Here is a 21,683-nt window from a genome sequence, read left to right as displayed (position 1 = left end):
TCATACGATGAATTGTAAAGGATATTAAGGAATATAAACTTTATCTTGAGAATACTGGGAAACAAAATAATGAAATTAATGTATTTAAAAAGTTCCTCCTGAATTTTTCCTTGCATTTGAAAAGGGTGTCTATAATATCCTAGCCAACATTATATTTACTGGTGAAATAGAAAATGCTTTCTCCTTGAAGTTAGGATCAAGAAAAATTTGTCCCTTATCACCAATTCTACTCATTATATTGGAGATCACAGATAATATAGGACAAGAAAAGAGAAGTAAAAGGTTTACATATTGGAAAGAAAAGTAAACTGGTTTATTTGCAGTTGACAGATTGTGTTCAGAGAAATTTCAAAACAATCTACAAACTCTTAGACATAATGGGTGGATTTAGCAAAGATGCTCTTTACAAAAGTCAATCGTACATCTTGCCTCAAACAATACAATAATAAAATGTATATGTATATATAAATATATATATATGCAATCACATCAAAAATCATGAAACATTATAGGTATAAATCTGTTAAAATGTGTGTAAGACTTTGAAAAATATAAAATATTGTTGAAAGAATTAAAGATCAAAATAAATTTATATCTATATATGGAATATATGTCATTTCCCTAAATTGAAAGCCTCAATTTGTTAGGATGTTAATTCTCCTTAAATTGTTCAATAATTTAGGTGGAACTAAAATTTAAAAAGATTTTTTTGTTTGTCCAGGATACGTGTGTGTTTGTGTGTTTGTATGAGCATGGGAATTTTCAAGCTGATTTTAACATTTATAAGAAAATGCAGAAGACTTCTAATAGCCAAATGAAGATAAGAAAAAGTTGGAGACTTACACTACTAGTTTGTAAGGCTTAGTACAAAGCTATAATAATTTAGAGTATATACACTTGCATACATAGATTAATGGAATAAAAGAGAATAGACGTGAATTACCACATTTATGTTCATTTAAATTATGATTAAGATGCCACTGCACTTCAGTGGGGAAAGGACTGTCTTTTCAATAAGTGATGCTGAAACAATTAGTATCCATATAAGGGAAGAAAGGAATTTTGACCCTTATTTTACACCATACACAAAATTATTTAAGAAGGATTAAAAACTTAAATCTCAAAAGTATAGACAATAAAGATTCCAGAAAAAACATGGGAGAATATCCCCATGGTCTCAAGGTAGGACAGGAAATAAAAAGCAGCAGGTATAAAAGAAAAAATAATACATTGGTCCTCATTAAAAGTAGTTACTTAAGCCTTAAAATCATCATCAAGAGAATGGGAAGAAATATTTATGACACGAATACCTGACAAAGACTTGTGTCTGAAATATATGAGAACAATTTTTAAAAAGGGAAATGAATATATGCATCCACCAAAAGGCAAAGCAAGATAATTGATTGCTCCTGCCCACCAACAGACTTGTACAGGTATATTTAACTTTCTTCATAAAAGCCCTAAACTGGAAACAGCCCATCAAGAAAAGAGTACATAAACTGTGAGCTATTTACACAGTGGAATACTATACAGCAACAAAATGTATCTATGTTTATTTTATGTACATATGTGTGTATACACCTACTCTCTACTTTTTGAAAGTTCATTTCATGCCATTTTGCTTTCATGAAAGACTACATTAAGTACCTGTTTTGGTTAACTGAAGTAAATCTGAAGTGGATTTTTACTTTTATGAAAAGAGGTAATTGCTTCTTTGCTTTATGCCATTTTGGCTTACAAATGTTCTCACAGGAATGCTCTACTTTCAGAGAGTGGGGGAAACCTGTTATATACATATGTGTATATATATTTTTATGTGTATATGTTTACTTATTTTCTCTTCTCAAATTATTACTTCTCTCCATCTTATGGTTTGGAGACTTTCTCCATTACTATGACTTTATAATATATTTGACATTGGTTAATCATGTTTAGCGGAGTTGATAAAAAGAACAAAACCCTCTTATTGAGAAAAACTTAATCATTATCATGAATTGTGAGTTGGATTTGTCAACAATTCATCTTATCGCCTTAATTTAGAGGAAAGAAAAAGAATGATAGTTCACACTAAGAGATTTTTAAAATAACTTTTTACTTTCCAAAACATGAATATAGTCCTATGTACAACTATTCAGTGTAAACGTTTCCTTATATAATTGCTATGCTTTTATGAATCTAATTTGATGCTAGAAGTTTGCAGTACAGTCAAGTTAAAATAAGAATAATTTTACACTTCATCATTGTACCGACACCCTCTTTGGTCTTACACCAAAATTGCTGTAAGAAACGTTACAAAGCTGAAAACAAATACATTTACTGGCACTCTCTTCAGACCCTAAGCCACACTTGGAGATTTTGAAATAAAATGCTCTACTTTACCATCGGTAACTTCCAAGTATGCTTTTGTGATGATACTTCCGGCAACATTTAAAGTCTGGCAGATATAATAACCAACATCCGACCGCTGTACGTTAGTAATAGTGAGGTCACCAGTCTGGGAGACTGAAAAACGGCTGGATGACTGTGGTGGCTGATATGAGAAAAGCAGATTCTAGAATCCAGAATTTGGAAGGAAAGAATAACAATAGGTTAATTGCTAGTTTCCAATATGTTGGCATATATATATATATATATATATATGTCTATTTATATTTATATATAAATAGATACATAAACATTTACACATACACATATACAAACATGCATGCCACATACGTACATATATACGCAAATAAGCTAAATATTCTTTCATCACATACCCACGTATACAGATGTGCACACACATAAACATAAATGCACAAGGTTTAATGATCTAGCCTTAAATAGGGTCACCTGATAATTTAAATAAATTCTAAGTAATGATATGTGCTTTTTATTATGTTTCAAACAATACTAGATATCAAAGACCATTAGATATCATCAGAATTAGAAGTTTTACATATTTAACCAAAGTCAAAAGTTTTGTTTCACATATATGTGATTATTAGGATTATAAACACTAAGTTTTTTAATATGTAAACAACACTAAAATGTAAGCACATTCTGACAAATTAAGTTTAAGGATATCATTTTGGTACCATAATGAGTATCTCTGTTACTTGTCCATTATAAAAGCTCAGTAATCTCTATCAAATTGGTAACAGTTTCTTGTTCTTCCTGTTAAATGGTGAGCATATCTGTTATAGATTATTTTGAAATTTAAATATTGAATTTAAGAATTCATAATGGAATTTTACTTCTGCAGAAAGTTATCCTGAATACAAACTCAAGACAATGCATGATGTTATTTTGTGGCACAAATTTCTCTCTATGAATCAAAAAATCATGCTCGCTGGAGGGAATGTATATTTCATACAAAATGGCACGTCATGTCATTGTTTTTTATGAAATAAAAATATCAGTATTTCTTCTAATCAAATAAAGTTGCTACTTTTTAAAAGTTTAGGTGTCTTTTAACATATGGATATGGATCTAATGGCAAAATTTTAGGAAAAAGGGAGTTACATCATTAAATCAAACCAAACTATAGATTTTAAATAACAATGAATAATTTATTTAAATAACTAAATGAATCATTTAAATATTACTCTACTAAGAACTTCTAATGGATTTACTATTATTGCTACACAAATGTTCTTATATAATACAATTTCAATTCTTCCTGTCCTACTAAAATATTTTGTTTTTTCTTGTCTTTAATTTGCTGTCAGCAAATTTAGTTCTCTGAGGCCAAATGAAACGTGTTAGAACCAACCACGGTATTAGGTTTCAAACGACAGCCTCTGTACTATAATCAAGTTAGTATTTTCCCACCGAAGTAAAAATAAACGTGACCTTGATGGCACTGCCTACAAGTGATGAGTGAGTGCAGCCAGTAAACTACCTGTGTGCTATGTGTATGAACACAGTAGAAGCAACATCATAAAACAACACATGCAAGGTTGATTTAAACAAAAAAATAAAAGAAGTTAGGAATAACTGTATTAAAAATAAATGAGAACTTTTTTTTTATAAGGATCAGAAACAAGTAAAAGGAAATGTGTCCATTTATTAAAGAAGGCAAGTCACTAAGAGATGAGAAAAAAGTTGTATTTTTAAAACTATTTTAAAGTTACCTATTATATTTAAAGTGAAATTGTTTCAAAACTCCCCTTTTTAATAAGAGAAAGCCCAATAGTGAATTTAGAATTTCAGAATGGTGATCACATGATAGTTTTTGAAGCATTAGGATATACTGAACTATAGCCAACATGACATCTATGTTAAAGAGACTTTCATACAGTTTGATGAATCTTTAGTTGATATATACATATATGATTTAAAACAGAAAGAAGTGAGGAAGACATTTCAGATTCCTGGTGCTTTCCAAGAAATTCCACTGACTAATATTCATCTTTGTGTTAAATTTATATTTAATATATAATTATAGATATATTTATATATTTTAATATATAATTATAGATATCTGAATAATAAAAGTTATGACTAATTGAATTAAGTTGAGAAAAAAAGTAGTTTTTTTTTTTAATGTGACTGAATTGGAAGTAGAAGTCAATTTCATACGACAAAACAATTACTATTCTATATACCACCCTCAGTACCAAAACTTGGCAGGAATATGTGAAAATTAAAACAAAGCAGAAAATTTTGTCTTCTCTTGCATTGCCGAAATTTTTAGGGCATTCAGAGATTTCTCAGTTCTCTTAAAGTGACAGCTGTGTGACTAAATAATTTGTTTCCTTTTCTTACATATGTGGCACTCATCTTTGCTGACTGAAATACTAGAACAAGGTCATACCTGGCTCCCCTCTCTCCTCCAGAAAATAGCTGGTTGAGGGTTTCCGGTGGCTTCACACTGGAAAGTCACAGTTCGTCCTAAGGCAACAACCTGGTCGCGGGGTTTCACGACAAAATGTGGAGGTTCTGAAGGAGAGGAAACAAATTACAGCAAATCAAACGCACAGTCATTGTCCTAATTAAGACAGTTTGCTGATATCCCAAGTGCTGGCATTATTTTACACCACTCCCTATGTACCATAACACATAATGTCCCAGTTCCCATCCTTAACTCAATTGAAGCTAAGCTGTTAAGTGCATATTTACAGAGTGGAATAGTGTAGTTTTGTAAAGAGATTTTTTTTTTAATTGCCTGACCTTCTAAGATTAACCTTCTTATTAAAAATAATTCATGAACTGCCATTTTACACTTTACATTAAACATACATCTAAAATTGTAGGAATAAATATTTGTTCTCCATTAGGACTGCTTAAAGGTGCATGGACTTTAATCACAGACACAAGGACCTCCTGATGAAGGCAGGTCCTAAAATTACTTCAATTTAACTCAAAAGCTTCTGAAATGCTACCATGCAAATTATAACCATTTAAACTCTTCAGCCCAATTATTTGAATAGAAATGAATTTAAAGCAATAGTGGAATTGAACGCCTCCTTCATTTACATAGGCAAGGGCATGTTCAAACAGAATATATATGGAAATGAGGGCAAATTTGAAACATCTGCTCATCCTGACATTATAAATACTGCCAGCTTTGTCCAAACTGTTTGATTGATACAGGCTTAAATGGCCACTTCATCCAGCAGTAAATAGAGTGTCAGAAAATTATGTCAGTTACATTGAGAGCAATGGCAGCTGAAAACACTAGGTGTGCTGATGGAGTTATTTCCTGAAAAAAAACAAACAAAACAAAAAACCTTGTTTTGGGGCTGTGCTTTATGCTTGGAGAAAAAAGTACACTGAATAAGTCTTTTTACCTACTGTTTACACTTTTCAAGTTCATTTCTTACCAGCTGTCTGAAACACCTAATCAGTCTCCTTTCTTGTCTCAGTTCAAATTGATGCGAACATGTCAAGCCAGACATCTAACAGTTTATAAGGGATAATCCACTTTTTAAGACAGTTTTATTATTTCTACCCTTTTCTTTAAAAGTACATTTAGTTACTTATGTCACTCACCGAGGATAACTCCTTAAAGTGAACATGAATCAAAAAGCATATTCAGATGTTGTTCACAAGGGCAACCACTCTGCTCGCAAGAATACGATTTCTTTGTTAAATGAAGGTGAGGATTTGAAAGGGTACTTTTCTCTTGCTAAATATTTTCTGGTCAATTGCATCTAAGGCATGTATACATATTTGTAATATATATGGTAATATATATTATAATATATAATATATAAATGTATAAATTTGCACATTTGTGTATGTATACACATTTATACTTGTTTGTAAAGTCAAATATAAAATCTCTTTAACAAAGGAATACATAAAACAACTTGCTGAAGATTGCATGGTCACAAAACTGAAGAAAGCAATTAGATCTCCTAACTTCCAGGTTAGTGTGCTTTCTTCTATACTTCCTCTTTATTTTAAATTGAGGTTTAGTAGAAATTATACCATTTCACTAGGAAATTATAGATTGGAAAAATCAGGTCAAATGCCTTCAAAAGTCCTGTAACTTATAGGGAAGGAAAAAATGAAGTTAGAGGAACAGGTTTAGGTTCAATTTAGTAAGGCTGACGCTCAATCTTATAATTTTTTTAGGAACTCTGATTGTAATTGAGTGGTTTACCCATGAATTTCGTAAACACTATCATTATCCAGGTATAATAACAGGCATGTGCCTCATCGCCTAGAGATTCTCCTCCATACACTGTCATACAGGAGCATTTGATTCCTTAGTTAAGGGTTGGAATAACTGATGGAGAAATCAGACCAAGAAATTGAAAGGATTGACTGGCTAATGAACTAAATCCAGAAGAGAGTTTGGTTTGTTTCAATGAAAGAAAACCAAATGATTAATTAAATGAATGGAAGAATATGACTTTCCAATAAATGCAGGGAATCTGAGTAGGAAAATATAAACGTTCAAATCACTTAGACAAGTAAAAACTTCGGGTGGTCTCTTTCCTAAATCTCAGAAGCATGTCTAATAACATGTGCCAGAATCTGTGTTTCTTTTATAAAATGCCAGCTCTCCTCAAACCTCAAAGACTTATGTGGGAACGAGGGATACAAACCCTTATGCTAACTACATGTCTCCTGCAGCAACTCTTCCACACAGGATATTTGCCTGGAAATGAATTTACTATATCTTGTAGGCATATTCTCTGGCCAACGTCAACAATGACATCAGTCTCAAGGAATGTCTTAGAAAAAGCCCTTTTCTACATATATGTGAAATATCTCTAAGAAAGATTTTTAAATGGATTAAATACACTGCTATCAGTCTTCTATCATCATCACCTATCTATTTAGATTGAGAAGGTCAATCACCATATGCATCTACTTGATGTTTATGATAAAATGTTGGAATATTTTTAAAGGCTGCAATATTTATGCTTACTCTAATTAAAAATATATAATTGTGTTACTAATGTCGCATATGTTCATTGTTGAAAATTTGGGAAATTAGACAAGCTAAGAAAAAAAGAAAAGCTACCTATAATTCAGCCATGAAAACTAGACCATATTGTTTCAAAATATTCTCCTGCAACATCCCTTTAATGACTGCTGACCGTTTAATAGTCTAAATACAAATTACCTTCATTATTTAACCAATCTATTGTCTTTAAATTGTTTCCAATTCCTATTGCTAAAAACAGTGGTGAGATTAGCATCTTTCTCAATTATATTCAAGTGTATTTCAACTGAAACTCTCCCTTTTAAGGCATTTTTCCTCCCAAACCTCACAAACACTAAACATTTACATCCTTGTCAAACTTAGACTAGAATCTTTTCTTAATTGGCATGTTTATATTAGTGAAGTTAAACATTTATCTTCCTATTACCTAGTCACTGATATCCTATTTGTTGTGGATATTGTGTTCCTGTGCTTAACTTTTGGACTTCTCTAAGAACTAATGAAAGACTAAAATTTTATCTATTTCTCATAAATGTAGATATATTCTTCCATTTTGTTGAAAGTCTTTCTAATTTAGTTAGGGATTTTTGTTAATCTATCAATATAGGTTATATAATACATAAGAAATTATATTATATAAATATCCTCTCCATTTTCATCCTGTACTTTTGTTTTTATTAACTTTTAATCCATCTATATTTTTGCAAACATGGAAAGCTATTTTTTTCAACTAGCTCATTATTGCATCACCATTACTGAATAATCCATCCTCTTATCTGTGTTAGTATGAAGCGACATCTTTACAATATTTGTGTAGCTTTTTAACTTAAAAAAATAGAGAAATTCTTTTAGGGCCCAAACTGTTTCCTGGAACACCATGCAAAATTCTCCAAAAGTGGTGCTCCGGCAACTTTAATGTGTGTGAATGGATTCCCTAAAGTATTGATCATGAAAATACTTAGAAACCTTTATTCATATGAGGACAATTGTTTATCAAAGCAAACTTTGATACATTTTAGACACATCATGTGGTTATTTCGTACATATAATGAAATGAATCTGACACAAAGAAATGAAAATGAGTGCAAACAGCCCTAAGGGCAAGGTTATTCACCAAGAGGACTTTTAATGTCCATTATTGAACAATAGTTACAAAAACTCAGATAGACAGACATGAATTCATAAGCATATTTTGGACCCTCCCAAACCCAAACTCTTCTCTGGGTACCTGTTTTTGTTCATTTATCTTCTGAGATATAAACTGAAATAATACTTAATCAAGATATAGTCTTAGCATTTTTTTGAAAAGAGAAAACAATAAAAGGATGCAGATCACATATTATTTAATAAGACATACAGTTAGCAACCCCATTACCTTTACTCTTTGTCACAGTTACCCATACTTCCTGCAGACTTTATTCTGTGCAGTCTGTCTTTGTGGCCAATGACAAGTGAAATATGGAGGCTGACTGGTTGAAGGACATGGAAGGGTATGGATGGAAAGGGGAAGAGAAGTTCCAGTCACAGTGACACGATGATTAGAAGATGGCCAATAAAATGTCAACTTACCAGACCCAACTAAAACAAAACAAAAAAAGAAAACATGGAATAAATAAAAATAAAGAAACAGAAAATGAAACAGAAAAAATAATAAGACTTGACTTAACAATGATCTTTCTTTTAAGATAAAGTGAAGTACACATTAATATTTGGATACATGGCTCACCATGTCCATGAATGAATATTTGTTAGCATTTCCAGTATCATTATAAATAATTTAAGAAAATGAGAAATGAACCTTAAAATTTCTACTTTGATTAAATGGCAGTGCTACAATAAATGATAGCTATAAAATTATAAAACACTTTTCAATGACTTTACGTTATTGCTACCACATGACAGTTAGATACCTATATATGTAATTCATTTTACAAAACACTATAAATCTTAACTGCTAATGCTATATAGAACAGAAGTCAAGCATCTTAACCAAAGATAAAGAAATGTTAAATCCTGCAACTCCACCATCAGATTAATTTTTAAAAGGTTCATGCTGCCAATGATATTCTATTAAACCAATGCTTCTCATACTTGAATAAGAATAGGAATCATCCTAAGATCTGGTTAAAATACAGCTTATGATTATACACGTCAGGAGTGTGACCAGGGGTTTTGCATTTCTAACAAGCACCCAGGTGCTGCTGGCTCATGACCATAGGTTGAGTAGCACGGTTAATAAAAGGTGTTACATTTAAATTCTTGCATATTTTTAATTGAGAAGACCCACAGGAAAAGATGTAAGCATGTTATGGAAACAGATAAAACTTTATAACCCCATCTAATAAAGTCATAATCACATTACTCGCTTTCAGTACTGAAACATTGGGCATTTTAGCACAGAAAGCTCAAGTAATACATATTTAAAATACTGGAAGGTGATTGTTTTGCTTTGCTCTTTTAGAAACAAAGGTAATTACTGTCAAATGCAGAGCATTTTCGTAATAGCCCAGTAGACACCCACAATACATTTTACTCAAATAAATAATGCCTATGTCCTTCAGCAAGTCACAATTAATTAGACTTGATATACATTCCTGTACTTTAAATAAATGAACTATGCCAAGCACTGCTGCTGTGAAATGGTGGTTTTAAGAGTTCTCTTGTTTATTGCTACCATATATGCGGAATTTAATGCAATTGAGAAACACATTGTCACTCACACCTTCCTTTCAGCATTGAGTGAAATCAATTGTCTTTATTTTTCACTCCATAGTAAAAATTCTTAAGCACAGTTTTTCAGTTATGCAGGCAAGAAAAGTTTAAGAGTACATATCACTCTCATTTACTCGGGCATAATGTTTATCATAGCATCAATAGCTTCTCTATAGATTTGAAAACACAAACAGAGAGGATCTGACTTGATCACATTACTCAGAACCTTAAAGATGATGTCTTTTAAGTGACAGGAAGAAACGGTCAGAAGCTACAGGAGAGAGAGCCTGACAAACTGCACCAACTGTACTGTACCAACAGAATTTCAGCTTAAGAAAACAAAAAGTCATAACATTAGCTTTTGGGTAATTTGTGAAAATAAATTTGATCTCATTAGACTGATGCCGTTCAAATCAAGCCTCACTCTAAGTCAAGGGATCAGAGGAATGATTCCCAACTAGTTTCTAGTCATATCTTTTTCAGTCACTTACAAATCCTTTAACATTTTCAAAAAATATTTCACTTGTTAGAAATCAAAAAAATCGCTGGAAACCTGCTCATACAAAATTTTAAAAAGCACTCTTTCCTTGCCTATAGGTTTTACTAGCAATTGAGCCATAGGAGTTGAGTCTTTTATTAATTAAAATACAGTGTGTTTAAGAACATGAGGCTAATACATTTGTATATCACATCAATGACAAATGATAACTGTAAAATATTTCCTTGTCTATTAAGGACCCTAAAAGTTATCTAAGACAACATCTAGCACAGAGACTCCTAAAACATCAGAGGATTTTGAGAGGACCCTATCTTGAACGATCATTTAAGCTTTTAACAACCATGATTATCAGGAAATGATTCTTCTTATCTAAATGAAAACCTGCCTGTCACAAATTCATTTGTTCTAGTTTCAGTGAACAAATAAATGCCATTTATATCCTCCACATAAAATCATCTTACTTATTTGAATAAAACTATCATCCCAAGCTTTCTCTTCTAGAGAATCAATGATAGAAATTTCTTTTAAGTTTTTCTCAGATTTTCCCCTTTCTCGATATTTCTCTCAGGCTCAGGTCAAAGGATTTTTTCCCATTCAGAAAGCAGAGACCTTCTACACATCAGGCAGTGCCCATGACTGTCCGGCTGGATAAGTCCACAAAGAATCAGAGAAGAGTGGAGTCACTTGGACCCTGTTCATTCATTATCCTCTAAAGTGCATGGTTTACGGGCAGCTTCTCTCACACCTTCCACGTAACTCTTATCAACCGTTTTTACTGCTGTAAAGGCTGGGAGCACCTCTATCCCAACTCACTTTTCTCCCCAAGAAAGAGGAAAAGCCTGTCTGTCTCTCTCCCTAGTAAAACAATAAAACAATAAAATGTTAGCTCTGGAAGTGATCTTAAAACTTACCAGTCTAACCCAGTCCTGTTTGCATGAGAAAATGGAGAATCTACATTGTTAAGTAACTTTCTCAAGGTCACAGATGACTAACCAAAGACTGCCTTCCAGGTCTTTGACTAAATCCAAGTCTGTACAAAAGTTCCTACTAGTTCATCAGTTTGGGGAGAACTATATGCAATAGGAAACAGAATCTATTTGATTTTACATTTAAACTGTCACAAATTGTTTCACCTAAAATCATTCCTACCTTCACATAAAAATGGTTTTAAAGAATTCCTCATACTAGAATTCTTTTGAGAATATTTAGCTACAGTTTTCAAAAGAAATGGGAAACTAACAGGTGAGAGGAAAACAGACTTAAAGCCTCTTGAAACGTTCACCTCTTTGGAAAAATAAGCAACACGATCATTTCATAAGGGTAGACAGTTTTAATCATGTCCTGTCTTGAAATCATTATAAATTGAATAAAATAGTACTCTCCTTTTTTTTTTTTTTAACATTTTTTATTGATTTATAACCATTTTACAATGTTGTGTCAAATTCTAGTGTAGAGCATAATTTTTCAGTTATACATGAACATACATATATATTCATTGTCACTTTTTTTTGCTGTGAGCTACCATAAGATCTTGTGTATATTTCCCTATGCTATACAGTATAATCTTGTTTATCTACTCTACAATTTTGAAATCCCGTCTATCCCTTCCCACCCTCCACCCCCTTGGCAACCACAAGTTTGTATTCTATGTTTATGAGTCTGTTTCTGTTTTGTATTTATGCTTTGTTTTTTTTTTGTTTTTGTTTTTGTTTTTTAGATTCCACATATGAGCGATCTCATACGGTATTTTTCTTTCTCTTTCTGGCTTACTTCACTTAGAATGACATTCTCCACATTCTCCAGGAGCATCCATGTTGCTGCAAATGGCATTATGTTGTCGGTTTTTATTTTGATATTTTATTTTAATATTTGATATTTTGTCACAATATTTTGTCACATATACATTTTAAGGTAAATATGTCAAATAGGAAGGTAAAATAACTTAAAAATAATTACATATTTTTAAGAGAAAAACCTTACTATTGTGTCTTTTTAACATTGCAACATTGTGTCAGTTACAATCCATCTACAGTAACAGCTTTAAATTTCTTTATATTGGAGGGAGTTTAGAAAGGGTAAGTGATTAAAGAATTTGCTACAAGGCTGAGTTTGTATAGAAAGCATACTATTTTCAACTAGATCATATGTTCTTGGGATTGAGTAGGGAAAGAAGGAGAGTTAAGCAAAGTCTAAAATATATATGTGTGTGTATACATATATATATAATTTATATACATATAAATTATAAAATTATAAAGACTCTGGCTCCATTTTGAGACTGAAGGAGAAAAACGATAGCTTTTTAAAAAAACATTTGGAGATACACAAATATTATATACTTGACTAACAGTTTTAGAAAAAGAACTGTTTAAAAAGTTTGGGGAAAGACGGCATAGCTCAGTGGTAGAGTATGTGCTTAGCGTGCACAAGGTCCTGGGTTCATCTCCAGTACCTCCATTAAATAAATAAATTAACCTAATTACCTCCCCCACCAAAAAAACATTTTTTTTTTTAAGTTTGGGAGAATTCAGCCTCTTGTTCTCTCTCTGTCTCACAAACACACACACACATACACATGTCACACACTCAGAATAAGAGACTTTCTTCCTCTTTTGCATGTGCCATCAAAGGGCTCCAGTTATTTAATCACTTTGAAATCTTCCGTATTCTAAGAATGTACACTGTGTAGACAATAATCTTTAGGTATAAATAAGAGAAGCTAAGAGAGAAAAGAAACAAAAATGAAAGGAAGGAACCAAAGAAGGAAGGGAGGGAGGGATGGAGGGAGAAAGAAAAGGCTCGTTTCTTCTCCCTGCTTGTCACATCCAGGAGACATGAATCAGAAAGGTGATAAATGTTTGAAAAAAATTATACAGAAGCTGGAGGAAGAGGCTTTTTTCTGGTCTGAGAAAATAAGTTAGCCGGGCAGATACTTAAGATTATGTCTAATAACCACGGGGACCAGCAACCTTGATTGACTACTTAGGCCAGAAGAGGAGAAGATAATGGGCCTGCATGATAGCACGAGCTGCTCAGGAAACGTACAGACAAGAAGCAGTTAACAGTAAAGGTCACTGAACCATGAGCTGGTTGCCGACTGTGATGTCTCTAGAGGTCTTTAAAAATGGAATTTATTTCCATTTGGCCACAACAGTTTAGCTCTATAACCCTGTCTGCTAAAGAAATAGAGTAGTTAGCTCAAAGTGCTTTCTACGCTGTGATTTTAAGAGTGTAGAAATTCAGAGGCAAAGCGGGACAACAGATACATCCCTCTGCTTCCAAAATTTTTCCTTCAGATTATGGATCTACAAATGGACACTTTACTAGAAAATGTCCTGGAAAATATTCTTTTCAGTTACTATTACCTTAAGTTGATGAAGTACTTTATCTACAGAGCTCATATGATAAATCCAGGCGATATCAGAAAATTCCAAGAAAGCAAACTATTTATATGATCAGCACAACAGTAAAATTATAATTTTGGTATTTTCACACCGAGATCTCAATTTTTGAAGCATAATGGCAAACATATTTGAGTTTATCCTTACAAATTAAAGTACTGAGATTCTTCACTGTTCACAATGGACCAAACAATTATTTTTAATGTAATGACAGAAGACTGCCACAGTATCTGGGTCTAAAATAATTTAAGTATTTTAAACTCCTAGAATGACTCCATAGGACACTTCATAGGTAAGCAAATTTATCAACAGTAGGACCGATCCTACTAGCAAATATCAGAGAAGAGCAGCTTTCTTGAATGGGCTGCAAACAAAATCACCTTGTCTATGGGATTCTTCTGCTAATTCACAGATACTCATTTTCATCATTAGTAACTAAATTCTAGTGAATCCTTAAATTGATGCGATTTTTTTTCATTCTCATATATAGTGTTTTTTGAACATCAGGGCTCAATTAACAAATCTGACAGACTAGAACTGTAAATACCACATTCCAGAAAAATATGAATGGAGTAAAGTAGTGAGTTACAAGATTTTTTTTTGAGAAGAAACACATTTTTTATCAAAACAGAGGAGCACTTAGATTTTCAAGCAGTTAAGCTATCTACATTTGAACTGACAAAACCCAGTGTCTGTTATACTGGAGAAATTATATGCATAGATACTCATGAATGATAATATCTCTAACAATTAAAAAACCTCAGGATATTTTAATACTAGGTATGATTTCTTTTTAGGGAAAAGATTGAGTCTAACATAAAAGCCTGTCATTATGTCTTTCAACTTTTCAGACATAAAAATAGAGTGATTAAGAGGGGTATTTTTAGAATGTATTTAATGGATACATAAAATGCTGTGAACTTTTCCCTTCCACTCGATTACCTCACTTTATTCTGGTTGTCACAGCCGAAGTGGGGGTGCTTCCAGCACCTAGTGGGCACAGGTCAGGCACGCTGGTAACCATCCGACAATGCACAAGACAGTTCCCACAACACAGAATGATCCGACCCAAAATGTCAACAGTGCCAGGACTGTGAAACCTTGCTATCTATTATTCAGTCTGAGGTTCAACAGAATAGTAACAAATAATTATTTTCCCTCAAAAACGCTCAAAAGATCTTGCACTATGCCTGACATATCACAGGTACTTAGAAAAAGTTACTATCCCTCCTCTTTTCCTTTGGCCTCTAACAACGTCTCCACTGTCCCCAAAACAGTTATTAAATGGCGCAACTTAGATATCTGCCTGCTAGAGTCTGACACTGAAATGCAACCACCCAGCAATCTATGACAATGCGTGTGCCACCTGACAGAAGCTCTCAGGATCCTGATTTTGGTGGTAACATTCCCTAAATCAGTTTAGAAAGTCAGAAACCGAGATCTGTCCTCTCTCCTCAAGATACACAATCCATTACCAAATTCCGTAGCGTTCACTTCATAGCCCTTTGTCCATTCCATCCACCTCTTTCTACATCTATTGCTACCACGCTGGACAAGCTAGCCAACAACGCTCACCTGAACTACTATCTTGCTTTTCTTCCAATTCAATCTCACAATGTAGCCAGAATGATTAAAAACTAAACTCACCTGATTATGCTAATTTTGCTTAAAACCTTTCAATATGGTCCCATTGCTCTTAAAATAGAGAGCAAAATCCTTAACATGGCCTCGCTGTGTAAGTCTTCAGTGCCTTCTCATATCCCCTCCCCTCCTCCATCTCCCTAACTTAGCCCCATAGGTCTTATTTTCGTCCGTAAGTGAACCTTGCTCTGTCTTACTTCTGGTCTGTTTATGCTGTACCCTGGGATCTTCTCCCTTTTAAGTCCTACTCACCTTAGCTCTCAGCTCAGAAAGAATGTATCTTCAGAAAGCTACCTTTAAATCTGATACTAAATCTTATCAGAATGCTTATGTTTTCATACCAACCTGAACGTTTCTCCTAGAGCACTCATCACAGTTTAAAATTATACATTTGTGTGATTATTCTACAAATACTTGTTTCTCAAACTAGCTCATAAGCTCCATGAGAGCAAGTATTTAACCATTCTGTTTGCCATCACTTCTCTAGAACTTACTGAGTCGAGGACATTACTCACATCGTAAATAACTGATGGAAGAATGAACGAATGATAATAATGTCCCCATTTCCCAGGTGAAAGCACTTTCTCCCTCCCTGGCATACTTATATCTTTACAAATCCACTTTTATATTCTGCTGATACTGTAGACATTTGAGAGTTTCTTTCTCAATAAGCTCCATGAAGTCATCTCCATGTCTTCTTATCTGTGCGTCTTTCATGGCATCCAGCACATTGTTTTATATGTAGAAAGTGCTCAAGAATTTGTTTAGTTGAAAACCTGGAATGCTTATTTTCAAATGGCATAATTCATGGGGAGGGTCTAGAGTTAAGATACATGATGGCATAATGACAGTTACTCAACTGACAGTTAAACAACTTTGGATCAAGATTCTCTCCAAAATTAATCAGATCTATCCTGCATAAATCACACAACCTTTCTATGTTTCAGTTTAATAAAGAGATATCCAGAGGTGGGGAGGTGGGTATAGCTCAAGTGGTAGACCGCATGCCTAGCATGCATGAGGTCCTGGGTTCAAACCTCAGTACCTCCCCTAAAATAAACAAACAAACAAACAAACCTAATGACTCCCCCAAAATAAAATAAATTAAAAAATTTTTAAAAAGAGCCATCAATGTTAGCTACCTCTGTGTCAGATCACACACTAGAAACCCTCTGCAGAAAAGAGTTCAATATGCTAATTTTGCAAAGGGAGGAAATGAAGACCAAGTAATTTTCTTAAAAGGTCACACATCTGATAAGACATGGAGGATTGGAACTCAGGTCTATTTAGCTCTTAAAATCCTTGCTCTTCTTACTACATTGCATGAATTGTTTTTTAAAAATTTAAACAAGTATTAAAACTTATTTTAACATAAATTTGGTTCTAAAATCTTTTGGCTTTATGAATTAAACAAAATAATTTTCAATAAAATTATTTACAAAGGAAATCATCAACAAAATGAAAAGGCAACCTACCGAATGGGGGAAAACACTTGCAAGTTATATTTCTGATAAGGGGTTAATATCCAAAATATATAAAGAACTCATACATCTCAACAGCAAAAAAAACAAACAATCTGATTTTAAAAATGGGCAGAGGATATGAATAGACAGTTTTCCAAAGAAGACACACAGAAGGCTCAACATCACTAGCCATCAGGGAAATGCAAATCAAAACCACAGTGAGATATCACCTCCCACCTGTTAGAATGGCTACTAACACAAGGACAAGAAATAAGAAGTGTTGGCAAAGATATGAAGAAAAGGGAATCCTTGTATACTCTTGGTGGGAATGTAAATTGCTGTAGCCACTATGGAAAACAATGTGGAAATTCCTTAAAAAAATTAAAAATAGAACTACAACATGATCCAGCAACTCCTGGGTATTCATCCAAAGAGAACAAAAACACCAATTCAAAAATATATACACATGTCCACGTTTGTTGCAACATTATTTACAATAGCCAAGATACAGACAAAAATCTAAATATCCATCAGTGGATGAATGGATAAAGAAATGTAAACTAACTAACTGTATAAACGCGCACACAGTGGAATATTATTCAGCCATAAAAAAGAAAGCAATCCTGCCATTTGAGACAACATTAGGCTGAGGGCATTAGGCTAAGTGAAATAAGTCAGACAGAGAAAGACAAATGCCATATGACCTCACTTATATGTGGAATTTAAAAAAAAAACAAGTTCAAAGATACAGAGAACAGATGGTGGATGCCTAAGGTGGGGGTGGGGGGAGGCAGAACAGGTGGGGGGGGTCAGACGTTATAAACTTCAAGTTATAAGTAATGAGGATGTACTGTACAGCATGGGGAATATGCTCAATAATACTCCACTGTGTCCTTGAAAAGTGCTAAGAGAGTAAATCTTAAAAGTTCTCATCACAAGGAAAAAATTTCTAACTATTTCTGCCCATATATGGTGATGGATATGAATTAGACTTATTGAAGTGATCATTGTGAAATATATATATATATATATATATATATATATATATATATATATATATATATATCAAATCATTTGCTGTACAACTAATATAAAGTTTTTGTCAATTATACCTCAACAAAAAAGAAATTACTTAAATGCACAATCCATGTGTTAATAGATTAAATTAACGTGGATGCATAATTATTCTGCTTCACATATGGGCAGGTTTCACATGTATAAAAAGGTTTTTGGGGAAGAAATGCCTCATGCTATATTTTATTTTCTCGTATAAAAACAGTATCTAAACAATGAATTTTCCATCTCTGAAAAGTGATATGATGCAATGTTTTAGGACAACCACCATAAATATCAAATTATGCAATCAAGTATCAAAGATATATGTTCACAGTTTGCTATACATTAGAAAGACATCTCTGACCTCAGTTTTCTCATCTGTAAAAAGAGCCAAAGTAAATGATTCATAAGCCCCATCCATCCATTCAAAATCTCACCACTCCAGAACAGAAATTATGTAATTTAACATTATTTCCAAGAAACCTAAATCAGGCCAAAATTACTTATTATCAGCTATGTTTAGTAATTTAGTACATTTGCGACAAATAAAAAGCCTAAGGAAAAACACAAGAGCACACCTCATCTCTTTACTAATGACCCATAAAGAATACTGTTTGAAATGACTATTCCACTATCTGCAATGTTAACTTTTTGAAAGCACCTCTGTAAAATGGCCATCTCTATCAGTTTTAATTGTGCAATGCTCTAAAGTCTCTCCTAATAACATCGACCACACAAAATAAATATCCTACTGCTAAAGCAAACTTTAACAACCATTTATGGATTTTTCTACCCTCATAATTTGGTTATAAAGCAACTACTCAGCTATATTTTGTCTTATACTTATTTCAGTATTTTCTACAGGTGTGTTTATACAGGCACATTATTTATCAAGCCCCGTGAATAACAGTTTAAAAGCAAATTAAAGTGCTCGTGGTATTTTAATCAGTTTTGCAGACTTTAGCTATAATATTATAAGGTATTAATTTCCAATTCACACAGAGTCTTTTAGGAACATGAAATAGAAAGAAGCATATTATATTCTTAAATTATCAAAATAAGGCTCAAAGGATACCAAATGCCACATAGTGTGAAGTATAAGTATTCTAATGGTGTCTCTAATGTTTGGAATATGCTGAAATGATTTGTGAATCTGTAAGGATGAAAACTATTCAGAATAATTATTAATTCTGCATATACATATCAAATATTTAAAATGATAGCAAACAAATAATAAAATTCGATACATTTAGATGCATCAAAGACCACTTTTCAATTATTTTATATATTTAGTTTATCCAGGGATCATCATAAGAAAAAGGTGTCTTTAATATCAAATAGTCTAAAATTATTCTCATTATGATTATTTCTCTCTTAAACAATGGATTTTCTCAATCACTTTATGTCCTAACAATTCTAGATAAAATCGAATACAGCACTGTGGCTTAACTTAGAATTAATTCTTTTACATGAAATGATACACAGTATCACAAAATAATTCCAAGTCTTAAAATTATGTGAGATTATTAGCAATGGATTTAATATTTTAAAATGAGCTCCCCATTAATGACTAGGGCAAAAAACGACTTCTCCAAATTTCATTCTCAGGCTGAGTGAGTCAGATTGTGTAGATTCACATAAACTCAATTACATATTTCTACACTGATGTCATTATTTCAGAATGTAGGTTGCTAAAGACAGTCGTTAAGGTAGACATCTATTTAACTGAGCAACGAGAAAACCTTACCCACTGTTATGTAGATGCATAAATCACAGTAAAGCTCAGAACATAATGGGAGACCCATGATGTGCTATTTTTTTATTAGTGTGATGCTGTGTCATTATTTGTCACAGGATCATCTATGTATCAATTATTTATTGTACCTGACTGCTCTACTTATTTCTTCAAATACTTGTTTGGCAAAAAATAAAAAATAAAAAAAAACACATTAAAAGAGTGTTTCAAATTCTCCGTAGGAAGGTTGTATGGTGAATGCTTTTTCTTTTGATTGATTTTTAAAATTTATATCAGTTTGTTTGAAATAACTGAAAGCAACCCCAAAGCTTCATGAGTAAATGAAAGAAAACTACGAGAATGTCACATCTTCCACGGTCATTTGGGTTAAAATGGCTATTTCTGAAAGGCTATAAGAACACAAGAAGTTCTTTACTTTATCCTTCCTACAAAAAAAAAAAAAAAAAAAGGAAAAGAATCATAGGCCATAATGCTGCTGGGTCTCAATCAAATCAAATAGCATAAAAAAAGCAGCAGGAGTGGAGCTCGGCATCCTATTTACGCCACTGGATCAGAACAGTTAGGAGAGGGAGCCATTCTCACAAATCATCCTCTTGTTAAATTCTGTAGTGGGACTTCATTAAACCTCTTGGCTGATAGCACTTTACTTCCAGCCTGTTCACAAAGAGCTCAGCTGGCAATACTGACTCTTTAAACGTCTTCAATCACACATTGTCTTTTTGGGTTTTCTTATTATAATCACAAATCTCTTCTTCTCATTGGCCCTTCAAATTTCATTATTATTTTAACTACAAAATAAACAACAACAAAAAATACCACAAAAAAAACACAACAAATCCTGTAAGAGAGGCATATTGAATAAGACTCTTGAGTTCAACATTAAGAGTAGGAATACATCAATGAAAAAGAATATGAAAAGGAACATTATGTATATGCATGACTGGGACATTGTGCTGTACACCAGAAATCAACACATTGTAACTGACTGTACTTAAATTTAAAAAAAAAGAGTAGCGATACATACACACAGGAGGTGGGAAATATATATGTATAATGTTGTGTGTGTGTGTGTGTATCCCAATCCCTGAAGCACTGTTTACTTAGTACCACTGACTCTCCTGCGCCTCTGTGGATTACTGCCATATGTCAGAAGAACCATTCCCCAAAGAACCAGTCTGCCATACCTTGTCAGAGTGTGACAAACATGTCAAACACATATCAACGTTCTTAAAGTCATCAAGTAAAGCTTTGGGAGCCTTATACTATGTGTTTCATCAAAATGTTGAACTCACGGTTCTTAACTACAATCTTGGATTATAGTAAACCTGACTTGAACCTGCAAAAAGGCCTCTGGACACTATTAGTTTTGGCTTTGACTCAAATAACTACATTACTGGTCAGAAACAATGTATTATTATACTGCCAGCTTTTCTGAAATCAGCAATGTAAGCAAACTGTTCCAACAAATGATCTGAATGAAATCTGCATCATAGAAAGGAAATTCAGAACTGAAGCATCCAATTTTGTCTCTCATTACTTCTTTTACATCTAGAAATTATATGAGCTCTAAAAAAATCATATGATTCTTACACTGTATCAGATCTCATGCTGATAGAAAGCTAAACATGGTGAAGCCTGTTAATGGGAACCACAAATTTATAAAATAGGCCCCCTGTCCCCCAGAGTTTGTTTTTGAATGCAGGTTTATTAAAGTTTATCCTTTACTACTGGCAATAAAATCCACAGTAAGCTATATTGTTTTACTTTTACC

The 21,683-nt window shown here is 33.0% G+C and overlaps 1 protein-coding gene across 10 annotated transcripts in view; it reads right to left on the bottom strand.

The window, feature by feature from the left end:
- Positions 1-21,683, bottom strand: part of ROBO1 (roundabout guidance receptor 1) — a 1,016,936-nt gene that overhangs the window by 75,397 nt on the left and 919,856 nt on the right. For all 10 annotated transcript variants that reach the window (XM_031457716.2, XM_064496419.1, XM_064496401.1 and 7 more), the window contains 2 exons: positions 4,799-4,923; positions 2,380-2,551 (listed from right to left, as the gene is read on the bottom strand). In XM_031457716.2, the coding sequence (XP_031313576.1) occupies positions 2,380-2,551; positions 4,799-4,923 (297 nt within the window). The remainder of the gene's footprint in view (positions 1-2,379; positions 2,552-4,798; positions 4,924-21,683) is intronic.

Source organism: Camelus dromedarius, chromosome 2 (assembly GCF_036321535.1).
Source record: "Camelus dromedarius isolate mCamDro1 chromosome 2, mCamDro1.pat, whole genome shotgun sequence".
Lineage (NCBI taxonomy): Eukaryota > Metazoa > Chordata > Mammalia > Artiodactyla > Camelidae > Camelus > Camelus dromedarius.
The sequence above is the reverse complement of the archived record's forward strand: the minus strand, read 5'-3'. Positions and strand labels throughout refer to the sequence as shown.